The 18,668-nt window shown below is 37.3% G+C and overlaps 1 protein-coding gene across 10 annotated transcripts in view; it reads left to right on the forward strand.

Annotated features, from left to right (window-relative positions):
* The window catches only part of ARHGAP21 (Rho GTPase activating protein 21), a 140,492-nt gene that overhangs the window by 110,124 nt on the left and 11,700 nt on the right, over positions 1-18,668 (forward strand). For 7 of the 10 annotated variants that reach the window (XM_005865869.1, XM_005865871.1, XM_005865870.2 and 4 more), the window contains 12 exons: positions 3,034-3,192; positions 3,338-3,440; positions 7,072-7,108; positions 9,970-10,095; positions 11,161-11,445; positions 14,443-14,507; positions 14,583-14,722; positions 15,263-15,405; positions 16,173-16,328; positions 16,425-16,503; positions 17,127-17,200; positions 17,279-17,368. In XM_005865869.1, the coding sequence (XP_005865931.1) occupies positions 3,034-3,192; positions 3,338-3,440; positions 7,072-7,108; positions 9,970-10,095; positions 11,161-11,445; positions 14,443-14,507; positions 14,583-14,722; positions 15,263-15,405; positions 16,173-16,328; positions 16,425-16,503; positions 17,127-17,200; positions 17,279-17,368 (1,457 nt within the window). The remainder of the gene's footprint in view (positions 1-3,033; positions 3,193-3,337; positions 3,441-7,071; positions 7,109-9,969; positions 10,096-11,160; positions 11,446-14,442; positions 14,508-14,582; positions 14,723-15,262; positions 15,406-16,172; positions 16,329-16,424; positions 16,504-17,126; positions 17,201-17,278; positions 17,369-18,668) is intronic. The other 3 variants (XM_005865868.2, XM_014539391.1, XM_005865872.2) reach the window with 2 other exon arrangements.

Below are 18,668 nucleotides of genomic sequence, written 5' to 3' on the forward strand. Positions count from 1 at the left end.
AAGGATGGTTGCTCTGCTTTGAGAAAACATTGTTTTATAAGAGCATCATCTGTTTTTTAAAATGTCTTTCTAAATATTTTCTATGTATGGATTTATGTAATAAATATTATCTGAACCTCTCCAGTGAATGTTTTTACTGCAGAAATGTCTTCAAACAATTAATACTATGTAAGCCAGATAATTCCTTCATATCAATACTCATGAATTCATATCAGAATTGTAGACCAGCAGGTCCCATAGACCAAACTTACACATATGCATCATTTGAAAAAACACACAAAACAGTTTGTTAATTGTAGTGATTTAAATACTAATGATAGCTTTAAAGAATACTCAACCTTCAGTAAAATTAAAGTTTTGTCCTTAATGAATTATTTTAAAAACCTCAGTTATCTCCTTGCTTTTGGGAAAAGAATGATTATATTCTCATTGTCATGGTCTTAGTATAAAATTGATTCATAGAGAAATTTTCAAAATGTTTTCTGATGCTAGGTTGTAAAGAGCTGCTTTTAAAGGAAATTGTAAAATCAAAAAATAAGTTTATGATAGTCTGAATTTGCTGATTTTTTAGCCATAAAATGGAAATGTTAGAATTTCTAACATTGTTTTGATTATAATGTTGATCATGATAACGCAGTCTTAGGATTTGGTTAAAATTAAAATACTTGACCTTTTAAATCACAGAATCAAAACCTCATTTCATCATTATATCCTTTAAATGGTTTTATTATGGCCTGGCTGGTGTGGCTCAGTGGTTGAGCATCAACCTATGAACCAGGAGGTCATGGTTCAGTTCCCAGTCAGGGCATAGGCCTGTGTTGCGGGCTCAATCCCCAGTAGGGGGCAAGCAGGAGGCAGCCAATCAGTGATTCTTTCTCATCATTGATGTTTCTCTTTCTCTCTCTCTCCCTCTCCCTTCCTCTCTGAAATCAATAAAAAATATATTTAAAATAAATAAAAAATAAAGGGTTTTATTATGATTTTCTAAGGGTTGGTGCATTTATTTTTTGAACTAAAGTTCTTGCATCCTATTAAATTACATTCTCTTGACCTAAAATATTAGAAATTCAATGACTGAAATTTCCACAAGAGTGAGGATTTTGACCAGAAGTATTGTTCGCCAATTTGGAAAACAAATATAATTTACTAGAGGTCCAGCGCACAATTAAATCGTGCGTAGTTAGGATCCCTAGGCCTAGCTGCGATCAGGGCCATGTCTGCCACCCAGCATCGCTCCTCCACCTCCGTGGCCCTGCCCCGTGAACTTCCACGCTCACAGCCCCCACCCTGCGAGGCTCCTTGGCCTCAGCCGCCTAAGCCCCGCGACACTCCTCCGCCGCCCCGTGAAGCTCCACGCTAACTGCCCCCGCCCCGCGAGGCTCCTCAGCCTCACTACTTGCCCATGCCCTGCGATGCTCTTCTGCCTCAACAGCCCCGCGAAGCTCCACGCTCACAGCCCCTGCCCCGCCTTCACCTCCCCGCGACGCTTCACGCTTGTTGCCCCCGCCCCATGACACTCCTCCGCCTCAGTCACCCCAGGAAGCTCCATGATCATAGCACCCCGCCCCGCAAGGCTCCTAAGCCTCCACGGCCCCGCCCCACCACACCGTGAAAGCCAGACCGCCCTTTTGTCATTTGGGCCCACAGCTCCCACTCCCTCAGCTCCCTTGCCTGCTGTTTGGTCGTCTATCCAGTCGTGACGGCACCTGGCTTTTTATATATATTAGGATACTTCTAGAGCAGGAACTCTGGTATCAGATTGTCTAAGTTCAAGTTCCATCCCTATGGCTTGGTAACTTTATACAAATAACCTATCTATCTTGGTTTTTAAAAATAGTACTTATTTCTATAGAACAATCTGTAAAATAGATCATAGAATGTCATTAGAATTGAAGCAATATATGTAAAGTATTTAGAATGGTGCTGGTACCTAGTAAGCAATATTAATATGTTATTGTTATTATGCATGTATGTGCATTCACATATACATTTCTGCCCATGATGGGCTTTTGAGAAGCTTAAAATTTATAACACCTAAAATATTTATATTTTTATAAGGGTACAAGGGAGCAAATGGAGATTTCTCCTGAGTGAGGGCCTACATCCTTTTTCTGATTTTCACTGAAGTGTGGCTGTCTCAGTCTGTTTGGGCTGCTATAACAAAAATGCCAGAATGGGATGGCTCAAATAACAGAAATTTATTTATCACAGTTTTGGAGGTTGGGAAGTCCAAATTAAGGCGCCAGCAGATTCGGGGTCAGTTGAGGACCCCGATTCCGGGTTCATAGGCGTGTCCTCTTATGATAGAAGGAGCAAGGGAGCTTTCTGGGGGTCTCTTTTATAAGGTCACTAATCTCATTCATGGGAGTGGAGCCTAATCACCTACTAGTCACCTCCTGAAGGCTCCACCTCCAAATATCATCACATTAGGGGTTATGTTTAACCGTATGAAATTGGCGGGAAGGGGTACAGATTCCATCCATAGCACTGACCTTGATGATGCATACTTTCTTCTGGCAGCTATATACTGTGCTTCCTCATTTTTCTACAAAAATTGAAGCTACACTTGAGTGTAGTGGTGGGGAGAAGGTACAATTTTAGGAATTAATACTTTGAAGCCTCAGCCAATCACCTTGCTTAGCTGCCTGAAATGATAATGTGCAATGAATTTAAAATTTGGGAAAAAATGTAGGGTGGTGTATGATTGCTCTGCTTTAGTAGATTTAGGTTCTAAATACCTATAAACTTTGGTATCTTGTTATCAGTTAGTGAAGGTGCTGGTTGATTGATAGAAGAAGTAAAAGAAGCAACTCATTTCATTTCTAATACTGTATTCTCAGAATTACTTGGAATACTAGAATAATAACTGTATATTTTTAACAGGCCAAATATGTCATTTATTGGTACTCTATTGGTTGTGTTAATGTCTTTATCTGGTTCTTTCAATAATGATAATTGATTACTTGTTCTGTTACTGTTATTATTAATAACAATTAGGTCATTCAACATTTCGATTTTTATTTTATCTAATAGATGAACCAACTAGCCCTAGCATTGATCATGATATTGCGCATATCCCTGCTTCTGCTGTCATCTCAGCCTCTACCTCTCAAGCACCCTCTCTAGCAACAGTCCCTCCCAGCCTTACAACTTCAGCTCCTTTAATTCGACGTCAGCTCTCCCATGACCAGGGTATGTTTCAATGAGTGCTTATGTAAACCACCTCTCATTCATTTTCCGTTTTCTGTTTAGAATACAATGACACACTGCGATCTTTTCACCAGTTAAAGAATCTACAAACTACTTGCAAATGTCTAAATGTTGGTTTTAATTCCAGAATCTGTTGGACCTTCCAGCCTGGACGGCCAGCCCAACTCAAAGACAGAAAGATCAAAATCATATGATGAGGGCCTAGATGATTACAGAGAAGATGCAAAATTGTAAGTCACACGTTTTATTTTAAATGCTTATTTATGGGTATTATTATTTTAAATACTTATTTATGAGTGTTCAGCATAACTTTGATATATAAATACTGAATTTAATGATGTGTTTTATATTTTCTAACTTTATGACATTGAAAATGCAAATAAAACAAAAGTTGTTAATATATACTAATTTAATTTTTATATTAATATTTAAAAATCAGTAATCACCTGCCAGTCTAGGTCTGTAGCCACCCAGTTCTACTTTTACATGTAACTATGTTTTTCATTTCTTTTTTATACTTCCAGAGTCATGCTTTACATAAAACCACATACACAATTTACATATGCTTAATGTATGTGTGTATTCTAATTATTTTTATGAAATGCTGTATACATTGTTCTTGGAGAAAATTCGGTGCATATATTCTTGACTCATTTTTTCTCTGATTGTTTAATTTTCCATTGAAGAGTTGTACCATAATATATTCAACCAGTATTCTATATTCTATTAATAGACATTTAGATTGATCTAATCTATGCTCCCACAAAAACAATACTTAAATGACTATTTGTATGTAGTTCATTTAGCATGTGAGTATGGTTGGAAAAGGATTGTTACATGAAGGGGGGTATGTGCATGCTTTACTTTAATATCCACTGTCAGTTGCTCTCCATAAAGATTATACCAAATCACATTCCCACCAACAGTGTACAGAATTCTCTGCTGTTCCCTTCCCCAACATAGCAGGTTATTCAACTTCTGATTATTTTGTAACCCTAGTGGTATCATATTGTAATTATAATTTGAAAATTTTTATTATTAATTGAATATCATTTCAAGTATATTTAAGATATTTATATTTCTTTTTCTATGAACTGCTTTTTCATGTTTCCTACTCATTTTTCTATCTGACTTCTGGGGGCTCCTTATATAAAAGAAATAGCGGGTGAGGGCATGTGTTGGGGGTCAGGAACGGGTGGGGAGAGGTCAATGGGGGAAAAGGAGACATAATACTTTCAACAATAAAGAAATTAAATCTATATATTTAAAAGCCTAAGCAACTGTTCGACCATTCAACCAGTAGCTATGAAGCGCACTGACCACCAGGGGGCAAATGCTCACCACACAGGCATGGAACAGACTGATGAATCTCAGAGGGAAGGGGAGAAGGAGAAGGAGAAGGGCGGGAAGAGATTAACCAAAGATCTTATATGCATACTAGAGTCCTGGTTCACAGATTCATGCACTGGCGTAGTCCGTTGGCCTGCCTTGTGGGGATCGAGCCAAAACTGGCCCTGTGCACAGATTCTTGCACCGGTGGGGTCCCTCGGCCTGGCCTGCAGGGATTGGGCCGAAACTGGCAGTCTGACATCCCCCAAAGGGTCCCGGATTGCGAGAGGGCGCAGGCCAGGCCAAGGGACCCCACCGGTGCATGAATCCATGCACCAGGCCTCTAGTAAATAAATAAAAGAAACTAGCTCTTTTCTGAGATCAATGTTGCAAGTCTTTACCCAGTTCAATATTTTTCATTTTATTTTCTTAATTTTAACTGTGTAAAAAGGTTAAACTTTTTTTTTTTTTTTTTTTTGGCAGTCAAATTTAGGAATTTTTAAAATGGCTTTTGGATTTTGTGTCATACTGAAAAAGCCTTTCTCTCCTCTAGAATTGTAACAATATTCTTCAGTGTTTACTTCTCAAATTTGTTTTTCTTTTTTTTATTTACAACTTGGATTCATCTGGAATTTATTTTATTCTAATTAAGGCGATGAAGAGCCAGCTTTATATTTTTCAGTGTCTCTCAGCTGCTCGCAAAGCATGTATTGAATGTTATACTTGAGTATTGTACTTTTTCCACTGATATTACATTTTTATTATATGCTAAATTTTTATATGTATTTAGTATTTTTAGATTCTGTTCTGTTCAGTTCATTCATCTGTTTATATACCAGATTATGTTAATTATAGTGGTTTTATAATGTTTTATTACATGTGGCTATTATCCCTCATTACTTTGTCATTTCCAAATTCTCCTATTTTTATTTGACTATTCGAACTTGAAAATTAATTTTCTAGTTATTAAATTATCTTTTTTAAAAATATTTTCTTTTTTATTGAATTTATGGAGTGACATTGGTTAATAAGATTATGTAGGTTTCAAATGTAGATTTCTATGATACATTATCTGTATATTGCTTTGTGTGCCCACCAGCAATTTGAGGGAAGTTTGTATGAGGTGTAGCCAGTGCAGAGGTGCAGGCTAGTAGGAATTTCTCTAATGATGAAGTGTTTGATTTGTGAGCTCTTTTAACATTTACTGCTTCCTCACTGGAAGATACCAGTAATTGTCACATTTCAGAGTCTACTTCACTCTACAAGATGGCAGGACTGCGTTTCTTCCTTAGTTCTTACCTCCTCTGATATTCATGAGGCTCCTGTCACCAGCAAAAGCATCCTGCTGCCCATTGTTTCAAACAAGGGAAGGCTGATTTGATCTCTCAGAGAACAGTGCACTGCAGTTTTGTTTGAGATATGCAACTAGTGGCATCTTCTCTTCTTGTATTAATTTTTACTTCATTGCATTTAACCACCTTTCTTCATATATTGTAGTTCAGAGTTACAGATGTCTCCTGATATTGTTGGAGATTGAGTTTGTACGTTTGTTTCTGGTTACCTTGTTGTTTGAGGTGGTTTATGAGAGGAGAGGACAGTATCCTCTTTAGTCACATCTTAAAATGCTAAGTTCCTTAAATGAATTTGGAATTTAAAAATAACAGAAAACAACTGTGTTCCCTAAAGTTACGTAATTTTGACTAACTCATGTGAATATGTCTTCTGAAACCCTAAGCCTTTTTAGTGGCCCCAGTTGTTCTTATTGAAATCATCCAGAATGTGTCTGGAAGGGCAGAGCAGAGCGGTTGGCCGGGGCCAGCCTGACAGCACTTTTCCTGCTGCATGTGGTTCTGAGTGGCCACAGCTGGATGAGTATAGACATGCTGCTCTCTCAGTGTCTGACAGTTGGCGACACCTAATCAATTATTAACACTGTGGAAATCCTCAATAGAGCATTGCAACTCTGGTTGACTAATAATAGAAAGCCCAGTGTTTAGCCTGAGTAGCTTTCTTTGGTCTAAAAAAAGAAAATCTCACACTTTATGCCAAAATAGTTTTCATATACCAGATTAACTAAGAAAGCTTCTATCCAAAATTTAATTATAGCCCAGCTGATGTGGCTCAGCAGTTGAGTGTCCAACCCAGGAACCAAGAGGTCGCTGGTTTGATTCCCAGTCAGGGCACAAGCCTAGTTGCAGGCTCGATCCCCAGTAAGGGGTCTGCAGGAGGCAGCTGATCAATGATACTCCTCTTTTATTGATGTTTCTATTTCTCTATCCCTCTTCCTTCCTCTCTCTCTAGAAATCAATTAAAAAACACATATATTTTGTAAATGGTGTCTGGTTATAGTTTAAAAAAATTAATTATGAAATCAGCTGTTTTCTGACTTGATTGAATAGTGAACATTTAATATAGTAATTATAAAATGTCAGCTGACTAAAGAAAGATTAGTTACAATATTCAGACTATTCTTAACCTCTTTAAGGTATTTTATGCACCATTGAAAATATTTATATACTTCTTTTCCAACAGGTCTTTTAAGCACATATCCACCCTGAAGGGAAACAAGGTTAGTATTGAATATTTAAAAAATATCAGCAAATGATAAGTTTTTATTTACCTTAGTTTACTTTAGCTCTTCACAGAGAATGATTTCTTTTATCTATTAGATACATTTCATAAATGTCATAATCCTTTATTTTGTAAGTTTTGCATGCATTTGGAAAATATTATATATAAAGTATTCTTTTCTAATTTCTAAACGTATTATATAGAATGGAGCAAAAGTAGATTTACAGTTGTGATTATGTGAAACAGTTTATTCTTATACTAGAGCAGCGGTTCTCAACCTGTGGGTTGCGACCCCTTTGGGTATGGAACAACCCTTTCACAGGGGTCGCCTAAGACCATCGGAAAACACATATATAATTACATATTGTTTTTGTGATTAATCACTATGCTTTAATTATGTTCAATTTGTAACAATGAAAATACATCCTGCATATCAGATATTTACATTACGATTCATAACAGCAAAATTACAGTTATGAAGTAGCAACGAAAATAATGTTATGGTTGGGGATCACCACAACATGAGGAACTATATTAAAGGGTTGCGGCATTAGGAAGGTTGAGAACCACTGTACTAGAGGCTCAGTGCATGAATTCATGCATGGGTGGGGTCTGGCCAGCCCGGCGCCAATTGGGGCAGATCAGGACCGGGCCTGTCGGGAGGAGGAAACGGCAGGAAATGATCGGGGCCTGATTGGGGGCAGGGCCAGCTGTGGGGAAGGGCTGTGGGTGGTGGACTGGCCGGTCCCATCCTCGAATGGGGTGTGGGGGGCAAGTTGGGGGACTCCCCACTGGGGATGTGCCCGAAACCAAGGTACATGCCCTTGACCGGAATCGAACCTGGGACCCTTCAGTCTTCAGGCTGGCGCTCTATCCACTGAGCGAAACCGGCCAGGGCCAGTCTTAACTTTTTAAGGTATCTGATAACATCTGGGAGGACTGGGCACGAAAGGTACTACCAAGGATTTTGTTTCTGTGAGAAGAGGGCTTTTTTAGTAAAGGGAAGGTCTTTATATATAGAACTAGAAGCCTGGTGCACGAATTCATACACAGGCGGGGTCCAGCTGGCCCGCCCTGATTGGGGCCGATCAGGGGTGGGGCCGGCTAAGGCAGTGGTCGGCAAACTGCGGCTCTCGAGCCACATGCGGCTCTTTGGCCCCTTGAGTGTGGCTCTTCCACAAAACACCACGTGTGGGCGCACGCGTACAGTGCGATTGAAACTTTGCGGCACATACGCAGAAGTTGGTATTTTGTGGAAGAGCCACACTCAAGGGGCCAAAGAGCCACATGTGGCTCGAGAGCCAGTTTGCCAACTACTGGAAGGGGCCGCAGGGGGTTGGCCGGCTGGCCCCACCCCCTGATCGGGCGGGTTTGCTGGCCACAGTGGGCATCATAGCGACCAGTCGTTCTGGTCATTACGGTGTTCCGGTTGCTGGCTTTTTATACATATAGATTATGAATAAGCTGATTGATGTTTCTCACATCGGTCTTTCTCTCACTTTCTCTCTCCCACCCTCCCTCCCTCCCTCTCTTCCTCTCTCTCTAAAATCAATAAAAACATCACTAGTGAGGATTAAAAACAACTAATGGTTATTAAGATTTTTAACTTAATTGACCTTCCAGTAATATTCAACACAATTTTCCACTCCCTTTCTGAGACTCTTTCTTCTGCTGGTTTCTGTGCCTAACATTTCAATTGTTGGCATATCTAGAGGTGGTCTGACCCTCTTTCCTCTCTGTGTAACCTGATTTCCCTGATGATCTTACACAGAAGTCTCCAAAAGTTTACATTGCTAGTCTTGACCTCTTCCCTGAACTGCAGCTCATGTAGACTACTGCCTACATGACTTCTTCATTTGATGTTTAATAAGCAGTACAAAGTTTACATGCCCAAAAGGCCTTGATCACCCCAGACATATTTATCCCCAAGTTTTCCCCATCTCACTGCGTCTACTTCCATTCACCCAGTTGTTCAAGCCAAAAATCTAGTGACCTTTTTTCTTTGTTCTCACCCTCTCCCAGATCAAGACCTGTCACCGCTACCTCCTGAATCTTTATATTCCTTCCTGTCTTCACTTCTGCTGCTTTAGTCGAGGATGTCATTGTCCCTCACCTGGATTCCTCCAGTAGCTCCTTTTGTCATGGTTGTCTTAGAATCCATGCTCCATGCAGCACGCAGGTGACTTGCACTGATGAGATCATGTCACTCCCCTGATTCAGTCTTTAATGGCTTCTTTCACACTTCCTACCAAGGCCTAAAGACCCTAAACCAGCTATAATTTTCCACTTCTCTTACTCACACGAATAGTGAACATTTAAAATGATATTGATAAATACATACATGCATTAGCTGTACATTCTCCCTGAGCTATTCTTTCCCTGACCTTTCCTGGTTGGCTGTTTTAAATATTTTTTCTCCCAGATTTAAACTTGTTCAGAGAGGCCTTGCCTGAGCACCACCAATGTTTAGCTGCTGCTGTCATTCGTAATTGCATCCCACTGTTTTCATTCTTCAAATGGCACTTATCACAATGTGATATTTTTATTTTTTATTCTTCTTTGTCTTTTTGTATTAACATGTGACCTCTTGAGAGCAGGAAAATTATATCATTTTTATTATTCTTTCATGATTAAAAATTTCTTCAGATGTCTAAAAAAAAAGATGGTGGTAGTATACATTTTTTAACAAGACCAGAAATTTTTCTAATGTAATTGATAAAGGTAGGATTTTTCAAAAATAGCCCTTCACTTGGAACATTATATAAAAGACATTTTCACCAAAGCAATTTTATCACACAAATATTTATAAAAGAAAAAGCTGACATTTTACTGTGGTTTCTTTTTTGGCCTTTTCTGTAGATGACAGACAGCCAGAAGTCATCAGAAGACTCTGGATCCAGAAAAGACTCTTCCTCAGAGGTTTTCAGTGATGCTGCGAAGGAGGGGTGGCTCCATTACCGGCCACTTGTCACCGATAAGGGCAAGGTAGTGCATTTTTTGAGCTACTGTAAGCGCATTAAATGCAGGCCCTGAAAAATGAAGTATAAAGTCTGTATACATAAAATATCCAGAATAAAGAGTGAAAAACATATTTTATAAATATCTTTTTCTATATGAAGGAAAGATTTTTTTTAAAGTTCTCATCACCTATTTTTCTACTTTTCATTCTGTGTATCAACTATGTATGGAATATATTGTCATATTTTGGTAATGTAAAAGAGAAAGCAAAGTTATTTAAGAAACTGCTTTTATTATTCAAATTTATTAGCTATTATCACAGAGTAGTCCTTTAGGGAGTGGCACTTCTTCATATTAATTTTTAAATTTTCATTTAACTTCTCCCAGTTTATTATTTTAAATGCCTTTGAAATTCTCTTCTTTCACTTTATTTTATAAATATTGAGTTATATAAATGGCTATCACACTATCAACATATACTTCATTTAAATAGATTTTAATATAATAAAAATTTTGCCATAAATTTTCCTATAATATTTGGGCAGCTTATTTATAAAAAATTTTAATATTGTTATAAGAGTTTAAAATTTTAAGAAAACTCACTTTAAAATGTAGCTATTGTTATTTGAATTAACAAAATTGATCAACCATATAAAGTTGATCAATTTTGTTAATTCATTTGTTATATTTACTCTTTGGGATCTCCTTATGCAGTGTTTGTCATTTTCATGATTGGTGATTTGTCTTAATCCTAACTCTCACCCAGAAGATTTTTCTGGGTGATTTATTTATTATTTTCTATTCCTTTAGCATTTTTAACATATTTTGCTACACCTGTTTTTATCTTAATTACTTTATTTATTTTCCTAACGAAGTTAAAGTTGAGATTTCACTATCCTTGATTTTGATATGAATACATTGCCTCACTTGGTTTACACTCTATAATTTTTGTCCTTTCTCTCCTAACAAGTATATATTGATATAAATCAGGCACCTGCTACATTTGGTATACATTTGTGCTTGTTAGCAGTGTTGTTTAATGTGTGAGATTTCACCAAATATTAAGTATGCCTGAACTGTTTATGTTTCTAGCGAGTTGGTGGGAGTATTCGTCCATGGAAGCAGATGTATGTTGTACTTCGGGGCCATTCACTTTACTTGTACAAAGATAAAAGAGAACAGATGATTCCTTCTGAAGAAGAACAACCCATCAGTGTGAATGCTTGCTTAATAGACATCTCGTACAGTGAGACCAAGAGGAAGAATGTGTTCCGACTTACCACGTCAGACTGTGAATGCCTCTTTCAGGCGGAAGACAGAGACGATATGTTAGCTTGGATCAAGACCATCCAGGAGAGCAGCAACCTAAATGAAGAGGTCTGTGCAAACCAGTGATGGTAAAATAGGACACATTTGTTCACATCTTTCTTATTGCTTTTCTTCTTCCAGAAGACTGAAAGAATCTGATACATTACTTTAAACAAATATGAAAATATGCTTAAAAATAGTTGATCAAAAGGAAAACTCAGCTGTACCTATTTTATATTATTTTTACTTATTGGAAAATCATCATTACTGAACTAGAAAAATAGATGATTCATATACTCTGCATACATTCTCAGAAGCAATGAACCATGTTTGGTTCCTAGTCCTGTTCATGAACTTTATGACTGACTACTTCCAGATCTGTCTTCTTATCACTAAACAGAATTGTTGAGTGGTTTAAGTTATAGATAGGGACAATGCTTATCAATACAAATTACTCTGTAAATACAAAGAGATAATGATATGATGATTTTTGTTAGTGGAATTATATAGTCAACAATATAATATAACCTATTATAATACATTAATTGGTTTTTAAGAAAACTAGAGCCCTGGCTGGTGTGGCTTAGTTGGTTGAGCGTCATTCCATGCACCAAAAGGTCGCTGGTTCAATTCCCTGTCAGGGCACATACCCAGATTACAGCCTTAATCCCCAGTAGGGGGCATGCAGGAGGCAACTTATCAGAGGTTCTCTCTTATCAATGTTTCTTTCTCTGTCCCTCTCCCTGCTCCCCTCTCTCTCTCTAAAGTAAAAAAACAACAAAAATATTAAAGAAAAAGAAAAAACTCAAATGATCAGAAATCATGTTATAAGCCAGTTTTTCTTTTTAATAAGGAATAATGTTTAAGTACTTAAAGAGTTTCTGGCTCACAATCAACATATTTTTACAACATGAATTTTGATATTTTCAGTGTATATAACTATAAATTTTAAAGTAATGATTGTGTCTAGCTTTTCATTGAGTCTCTTTTTCATTGCATTGACACAGTTTTTCTAACACGTTGTTTTCACTTTGTGCCCATTGTTAGGACCAAAAAAAGAAAAAAAGAAAGCATAACATTCTTTTTCCTTACTTTTTTTGAAGTACCCAGGAGCATAGACATTAACTGTAAGGTTATGCAATTTATCTTCTTTAATTTAGTCATTCCCATTATTTCCAATTCAAATTAGAAAACTTACGCTATAGGAAAAATGCCTGTGCTTTATTTTTCTGCTAATTTACACCCTCCCTTGTTGGTGGTTAAAAAGCTAACACCAGATTGTAGCAGTACAACCTTTGTTCCATAACCACCACTACAAAGAGAGCATCAGCCTGAATTTTTGCACAGAAACAGGGAGAATAAGAACTTGGGTGTAGATTTCAGCTTTATGTGACAGTTCAAGGAGTTCCTGTTGAAAAAGCACCAGCTGTGTGCAGGGCATTCTACAAGGCTGTAGAGCGTCCTTGTTACGTTCCTTCAGATGACTTCATCTGTGCGACATGGAGGGCTGTCCTAAGGATTTACTGAGATAGTGCTTGTGAAGAAAACCGCCTGCTGCCTGGTAGATAATAAGCATTTACTTAATGTCAGCCATTATCGTCATCATTACCATCTAATGTTAACACATAGGCATTTTTCCTGTTTTATAGATAAGAAAGTAATAATTCACAGCATATGGCAGACACTCTTGTAAGCATTTCATATGAATTAACCTCAGCAACCATATGTATTGTCCTTTTACTATCATCTTCACCATTTCACAAACAAGGAAGCCATGTGGCAAAGAGAGGTTACGTGATTTCCCCAAGGTCCCATAGCTGATAAGCATCCGGGCCCGGTTTAAACCAGGTGTCTTACCCTAGATCAGTGATGGCGAATCTTTTGAGCTCGACGTGTCAGCATTTTGAAAAACCCTAACTTAACTCTGGTGCCATGTCACATATAGAAATTTTTTGATATTTGCAACCATAGTAAAACAAAGACTTATATTTTTGATATTTATTTTATATATTTAAATGCCATTTAACAAAGAAAAATCAACCAAAAAAATGGGTTTACATGTCACCTCTGACACACGTGTCATAGGTTTGCCATCACTGCCCTAGATCTTAACCATATGATCTCTGTTGGTAAGTGGGAAGAGTCATTTTGAATTCGAGATTGTTTGACTCCAAAGCCTGTATTTTTTATAAATTATATTGTTAAAATGAGACAATTAAACATTTTTTTTTGAGGACACATGCCAATGTATAATTGGAATCAATAGAAAAGAATCACCACTTTGTGGTCAGCTCTAAGTTTGCCATTAGCATATTACAAAGTTTTAAAAAAAAACACCTGTTTTGAGATTTCCTCCTCTTTCACTTCTGACACTAATTGACCCTCAATCTCACTACTCCTACAAATTAATTACTAACAAATTTTGGCAGTATTTTTTTAACTTTTTAAAAATATATATATTTTATTGATTTTTCAGAGAGGAAGGGAGAGGGATAGAGAGGTAGAAACATCGATGAGAGAGAAACATTGGTCAGCTGCCTCCTGCACACACCCCCAGTGGGGATGTGCCCGAAACGAAGGTACATGCCCTTGACTGGAATGGAACCTGGGACCCTTGAGTCCTCAGGCTGACGCTCTATCCACTGAGCCAAACCAGTCAGGGCAATTTTGGCAGTATTTTTTCATCTTTTATCCAACTGTATTATTTGGAAATGCTGATCTTTCTGGTATTAGTAATAGAAAAAACTGGCTTTCTGTTTCCCAGTTATTAATTTAAAAGACAGGTCAATAAGTTTGAACACTTGCTACTGGCTGGTAGTATTCTAAGTATTGCTGCGGTACAGAAAATAAACAGAAAAGACTCACAGTGAGGGAGGCACTTGGAACATCTGTCACACACCGTGACGGTGGGGGGTGATGTGGAACGGATTTTACCGCACCACCACTGAGTAAAATAGAGTGTCTTTATTGAATCAGCAGAGTAGGAAAATAGAGAGGCTCAACAAAGGTAGGGATTCCTAATTTTGTTCAGAATTGACTCTAACTTTACCTCTCTTTATTCTGCAGGACACTGGTGTTACAAACAGGGATCTAATCAGTCGAAGAATAAAAGAATATAACAGTCTGATGAGGTGAGCGTTCCACCATGCACATAATTTAATTTGGACCTAAAATACGTAATTATTAAGAAACATTCCTTCTTTCAGCAGCAAAGCGGAACAGTTGCCAAAAACACCTCGCCAGAGCCTCAGCATCAGGCAGACCTTGCTTGGTGCTAAAGCCGAGCCAAAGACGCAAAGTCCACATTCTCCCAAGGAGGAGTCAGAGAGGAGACTGCTCAGTAAAGGTACTGATGGTGGCATTCCCAGATGAACTTCATGAAATGATTTAAAATTGGGATTTTCACGGTATTTTCATATTTCTCGGTACCATCTTTGCTGACCTCAGAGCCCAGTGTGAGCTCGCTCAAGACCACTGTGGGCTGGGTCTAGGCCAGTGGGGCTTTCCCTTTAAGGTGCCAGTTCTCACAACAAATACAAACTGAAGGAAAGTATAGCACATACATCTACACAGAAAATTTGATTAATGCAGAGGACCAGGCGCTGTCGTTTTGAGATAAATTATGTGTCCTTTTTGCAAAACTCTCACTATGAAGTTGTCACATTGATTCTATTTTCTTGACTGTTTTAAAGAAAATCGTGATACAGATTACAAAAAGGTAAGGAAATGTATTTGATAGCCACTAAATTATATGGAAGGTTATTACTTATAGTACAGGACCCTGGTTTATGTAAATATCAATAAAGGATTTTTTAGTGTCATGATTTAGACACTTATATTTTCATTTTTTTTCTTATATTGTTTTATTTTGAATAACAATCAAAAGATGAAACCAGCCCCCCAAAAGACAAAGGCACATGGAGAAAAGGCATCCCGAGTATTATGAGAAAGACTTTTGAAAAAAAGCCTACTGCTACCGGAACGTTCGGGGTCAGATTGGACGATTGCCCGCCAGCTCATACCAATCGGGTAGGAGACACCAGCCAGCTGGGTTATCTAACGCTGTAATTCAGTTGTGGGACCTGTTACACAGCCATTCCAATGACACAGAACCTGTTGATTTATTGAGTGTTTTCCTCTTCGTAGTTGACCTTAGTTTCCCCGAGCATTTCTGATCTGTAAGGATGTGTTGAGTAATTTTATCAGTAATGCTTTTTTCTCATTACTGACTCTGAAATAGAATAGTTATTCAGCCATTAGGAATATACCTGAAATGGTCAGTAAGAATTAATTTTCAAATCCTATGTTTCTGCTTTTAGCATCATAAAAGAAGGGTGAGAACGAGGACCTGATTAAGAAAGTATAATAAATGTAATTGTGTGTGTGTGTGTGTGTGTGTGTGTGTGTGTGTGTGTTTTAAGATTCATATCATGAGTTGATTGATGTTATTCCCTCCACCCCTTCTTTTTTTTACTTTATTCCTATTTATTCAACTGAGCTGTTCCCACATTGTCCTTAGGTGTTCTTGTTTTCTGTTTAGATTATTATCTCCTTGTGGACCATTACCTTTCTGTCTTGACCTAGTTTCTCTTCCCACTGCCTCAAATATCTCTTACTTGTTTTATCATTTCCCAATTCTACAGTGTCTATGTTCTTTAATTTCTCTATCAAAAAGCAATAATTTATATATTTCCTTTTGGATGGTATACAAGGGCCTTTTAGCTATGGTATACATCTACTAACTAAATATAAACATTGGTACTATATTAAATAAAATATTATTTCTTGTTTTGCAGTATATTCCATTAATAGTTGACATATGTTGCAAATTAGTTGAAGAAAGAGGTCTTGAATATACAGGTATTTATAGAGTTCCTGGAAATAATGCAGCCATCTCAAGCATGCAAGAAGAACTCAACAAGGGAATGGCTGATATTGATATACAAGATGATGTAAGTTGTCTATTTCTTTGTGGATAACTGATACGTGGTTCTTCCTTTGGTGGTATTGTCTACAAAACTACTGTATTTCTATTTCTTCCTACCTAGAAATGGCGAGATTTGAATGTGATAAGCAGTTTACTAAAATCCTTCTTCAGAAAACTCCCTGAACCTCTCTTCACAAATGGTGAGTGAACACCCACAAAAGAAACCAGATGAAACAGTCAAATATTACATTGTTGGGAAACCATAGCATATGAGATTGAAGCAGGAGAAAATACGTTTGTCAAAGGAAACGAGATTTTGTTTAGTTTTTATTTAGATACAAGGCATAATTTTGTACTATTTTTTTGTCATGTGGATTTTTTTTCTCCTGATAAATATTAATGAAAAGCAGAGTTTCAAAAAAATTATTTACACTCAGTAAAAATATGTATTATCTTGTTCATTCACATTTGTAGTCAAGATAAAAAGATAGAATTATTGTTTTCAGTCAAAAGTCTTCAGACCTAATAAGATACAATAAGTAGAAAAATATTTCTTCAGTCAAGCCAAATATTTGACTTACATAAGACACTGTACTAGATGTTTGTGGTCAGGGAGAGAGAAGAATATACAGAGTGTATAAATGCAGGAGTACCTCAGAGAACTCACATCTTAGAGAATTTCCTTTGATTTGATGATAAGGGTTAGAGGATCATTAAAAACTATGGCAGTCTTAGTGGCTTACATCTCAAAGGCTATTTAGCTTTATACAACTCACCTAAGCAATTTAAGATAAACTTGCCTTATTGTTCTTATTGTTGTCAGATAAATATGCCGACTTTATTGAAGCTAATCGGAAAGAAGATCCTCTAGACCGTCTGAAAACGTTGAAAAGACTAGTAAGTATCATTTTTCTATTTCTGGGGGTAAACCTAAAATTCAGCATCTAAATCCATCCTAAAAATAATATGTTTCAGATTCACGATTTGCCAGAACATCATTATGAAACACTTAAGTTTCTTTCGGCTCATCTGAAGACAGTGGCAGAAAATTCAGAAAAAAATAAGGTACGTACCACTGGTGGCTTTAGGTGAAAAGATAGTCTTCATTGCTTCGTGCCAAGTAATCAAAAATAGGGTCATAATTCAACAAAAGCTCTAAAATGCATCATATTGGCTGATCAGCCCCTCTAAAGATCACTCTGAAAAGCAAAAGACCGAAAAATATCAGTTGTCACCATTTTTTAAGACATTTCTGTTTCATTTATCCAGCAAGAAAAATCCAGAAATTTGACCTTTTTTATTTTCCAACTGTATATCAATATTTTGAATAGGCAACATTTGCATGATATAACAGTCAATGTATCAAATCGTGTACAGTGAAAAATAACAGACATTTTTGTTTAGTTTTAAGCAGGTAAGACCTTTTTTGGTTGTTTTTAACACTATCCCATTACCTTTATTAAACACATCTATATTTGTGATTCCTTACTTTTATCTAATACTCAATCCATGTTTAGTTTTTCCTGATTGATATGTGGACCTTGTTTGGATATTGATTTAAACGAACAACTGTAAAGACATTTCTTTAAATCATCATCCAAGCAAGGTTCATGCATTGTGTTTGATACATTATTGTCTTAACTTTTCATCATTCTCATCACTCATTGGTGATTGTTGCCTCAATCCATTATATCATCAGAGATGGCAAATGATGATTCTCAGGCATTACTGCTTAAAATACTAAAACAGCCATTTTGGTTTCTGGAGAAGAAAAATAGCCAGTATACCGCAAGTTGAGGGATACTGCTGTCACTCCTCTTTCTAAGGGCAATACCTGCTTAACGTAGAGAACAATGCTCTGATACTCTGGAAGACAGTTGTTCACAGTTGTAATAAGGCCGGATTATGAGAACAGTGTCAACCCTATCACCTATAAATTGAGAAGATTACAGTGGTATAATTTCCTTTAGACACTCAATTTCCTCAAGTGATAGGGCTATGGAGGAGGGAGGAAGGGAGGGAAGGAGAGAGAGAACACCTATATTAATTGATTGTACTACTTCCAGAAGTGTATACAGTAGGAGCCAAAAAGTTCTCAATATAATTAAAGTTGAAATATTTTCTAATTCAGCATTTCTCAAAGTATACTATGTCATTTGTCAGTTTTGCTGGATGTTAGTAGGAGTTACTAGGAAAATAGTAGGAGTTATTGGTCTAATTAGTTTATAAAGTACTAGAGGCCCGGTGCACAAAAATTTGTGCACTGGCGGAGGGGGGGTGTCCCTCAGCCCCACTTGTGCCCTCTCACAGTCTGGGACCCCTTGGGAGATAACGACCTGCTGGCTTAGGCCCACTCCTGGGTGGC

Source organism: Myotis brandtii, unplaced genomic scaffold, assembly GCF_000412655.1.
Source record: "Myotis brandtii unplaced genomic scaffold, ASM41265v1 scaffold215, whole genome shotgun sequence".
Lineage (NCBI taxonomy): Eukaryota > Metazoa > Chordata > Mammalia > Chiroptera > Vespertilionidae > Myotis > Myotis brandtii.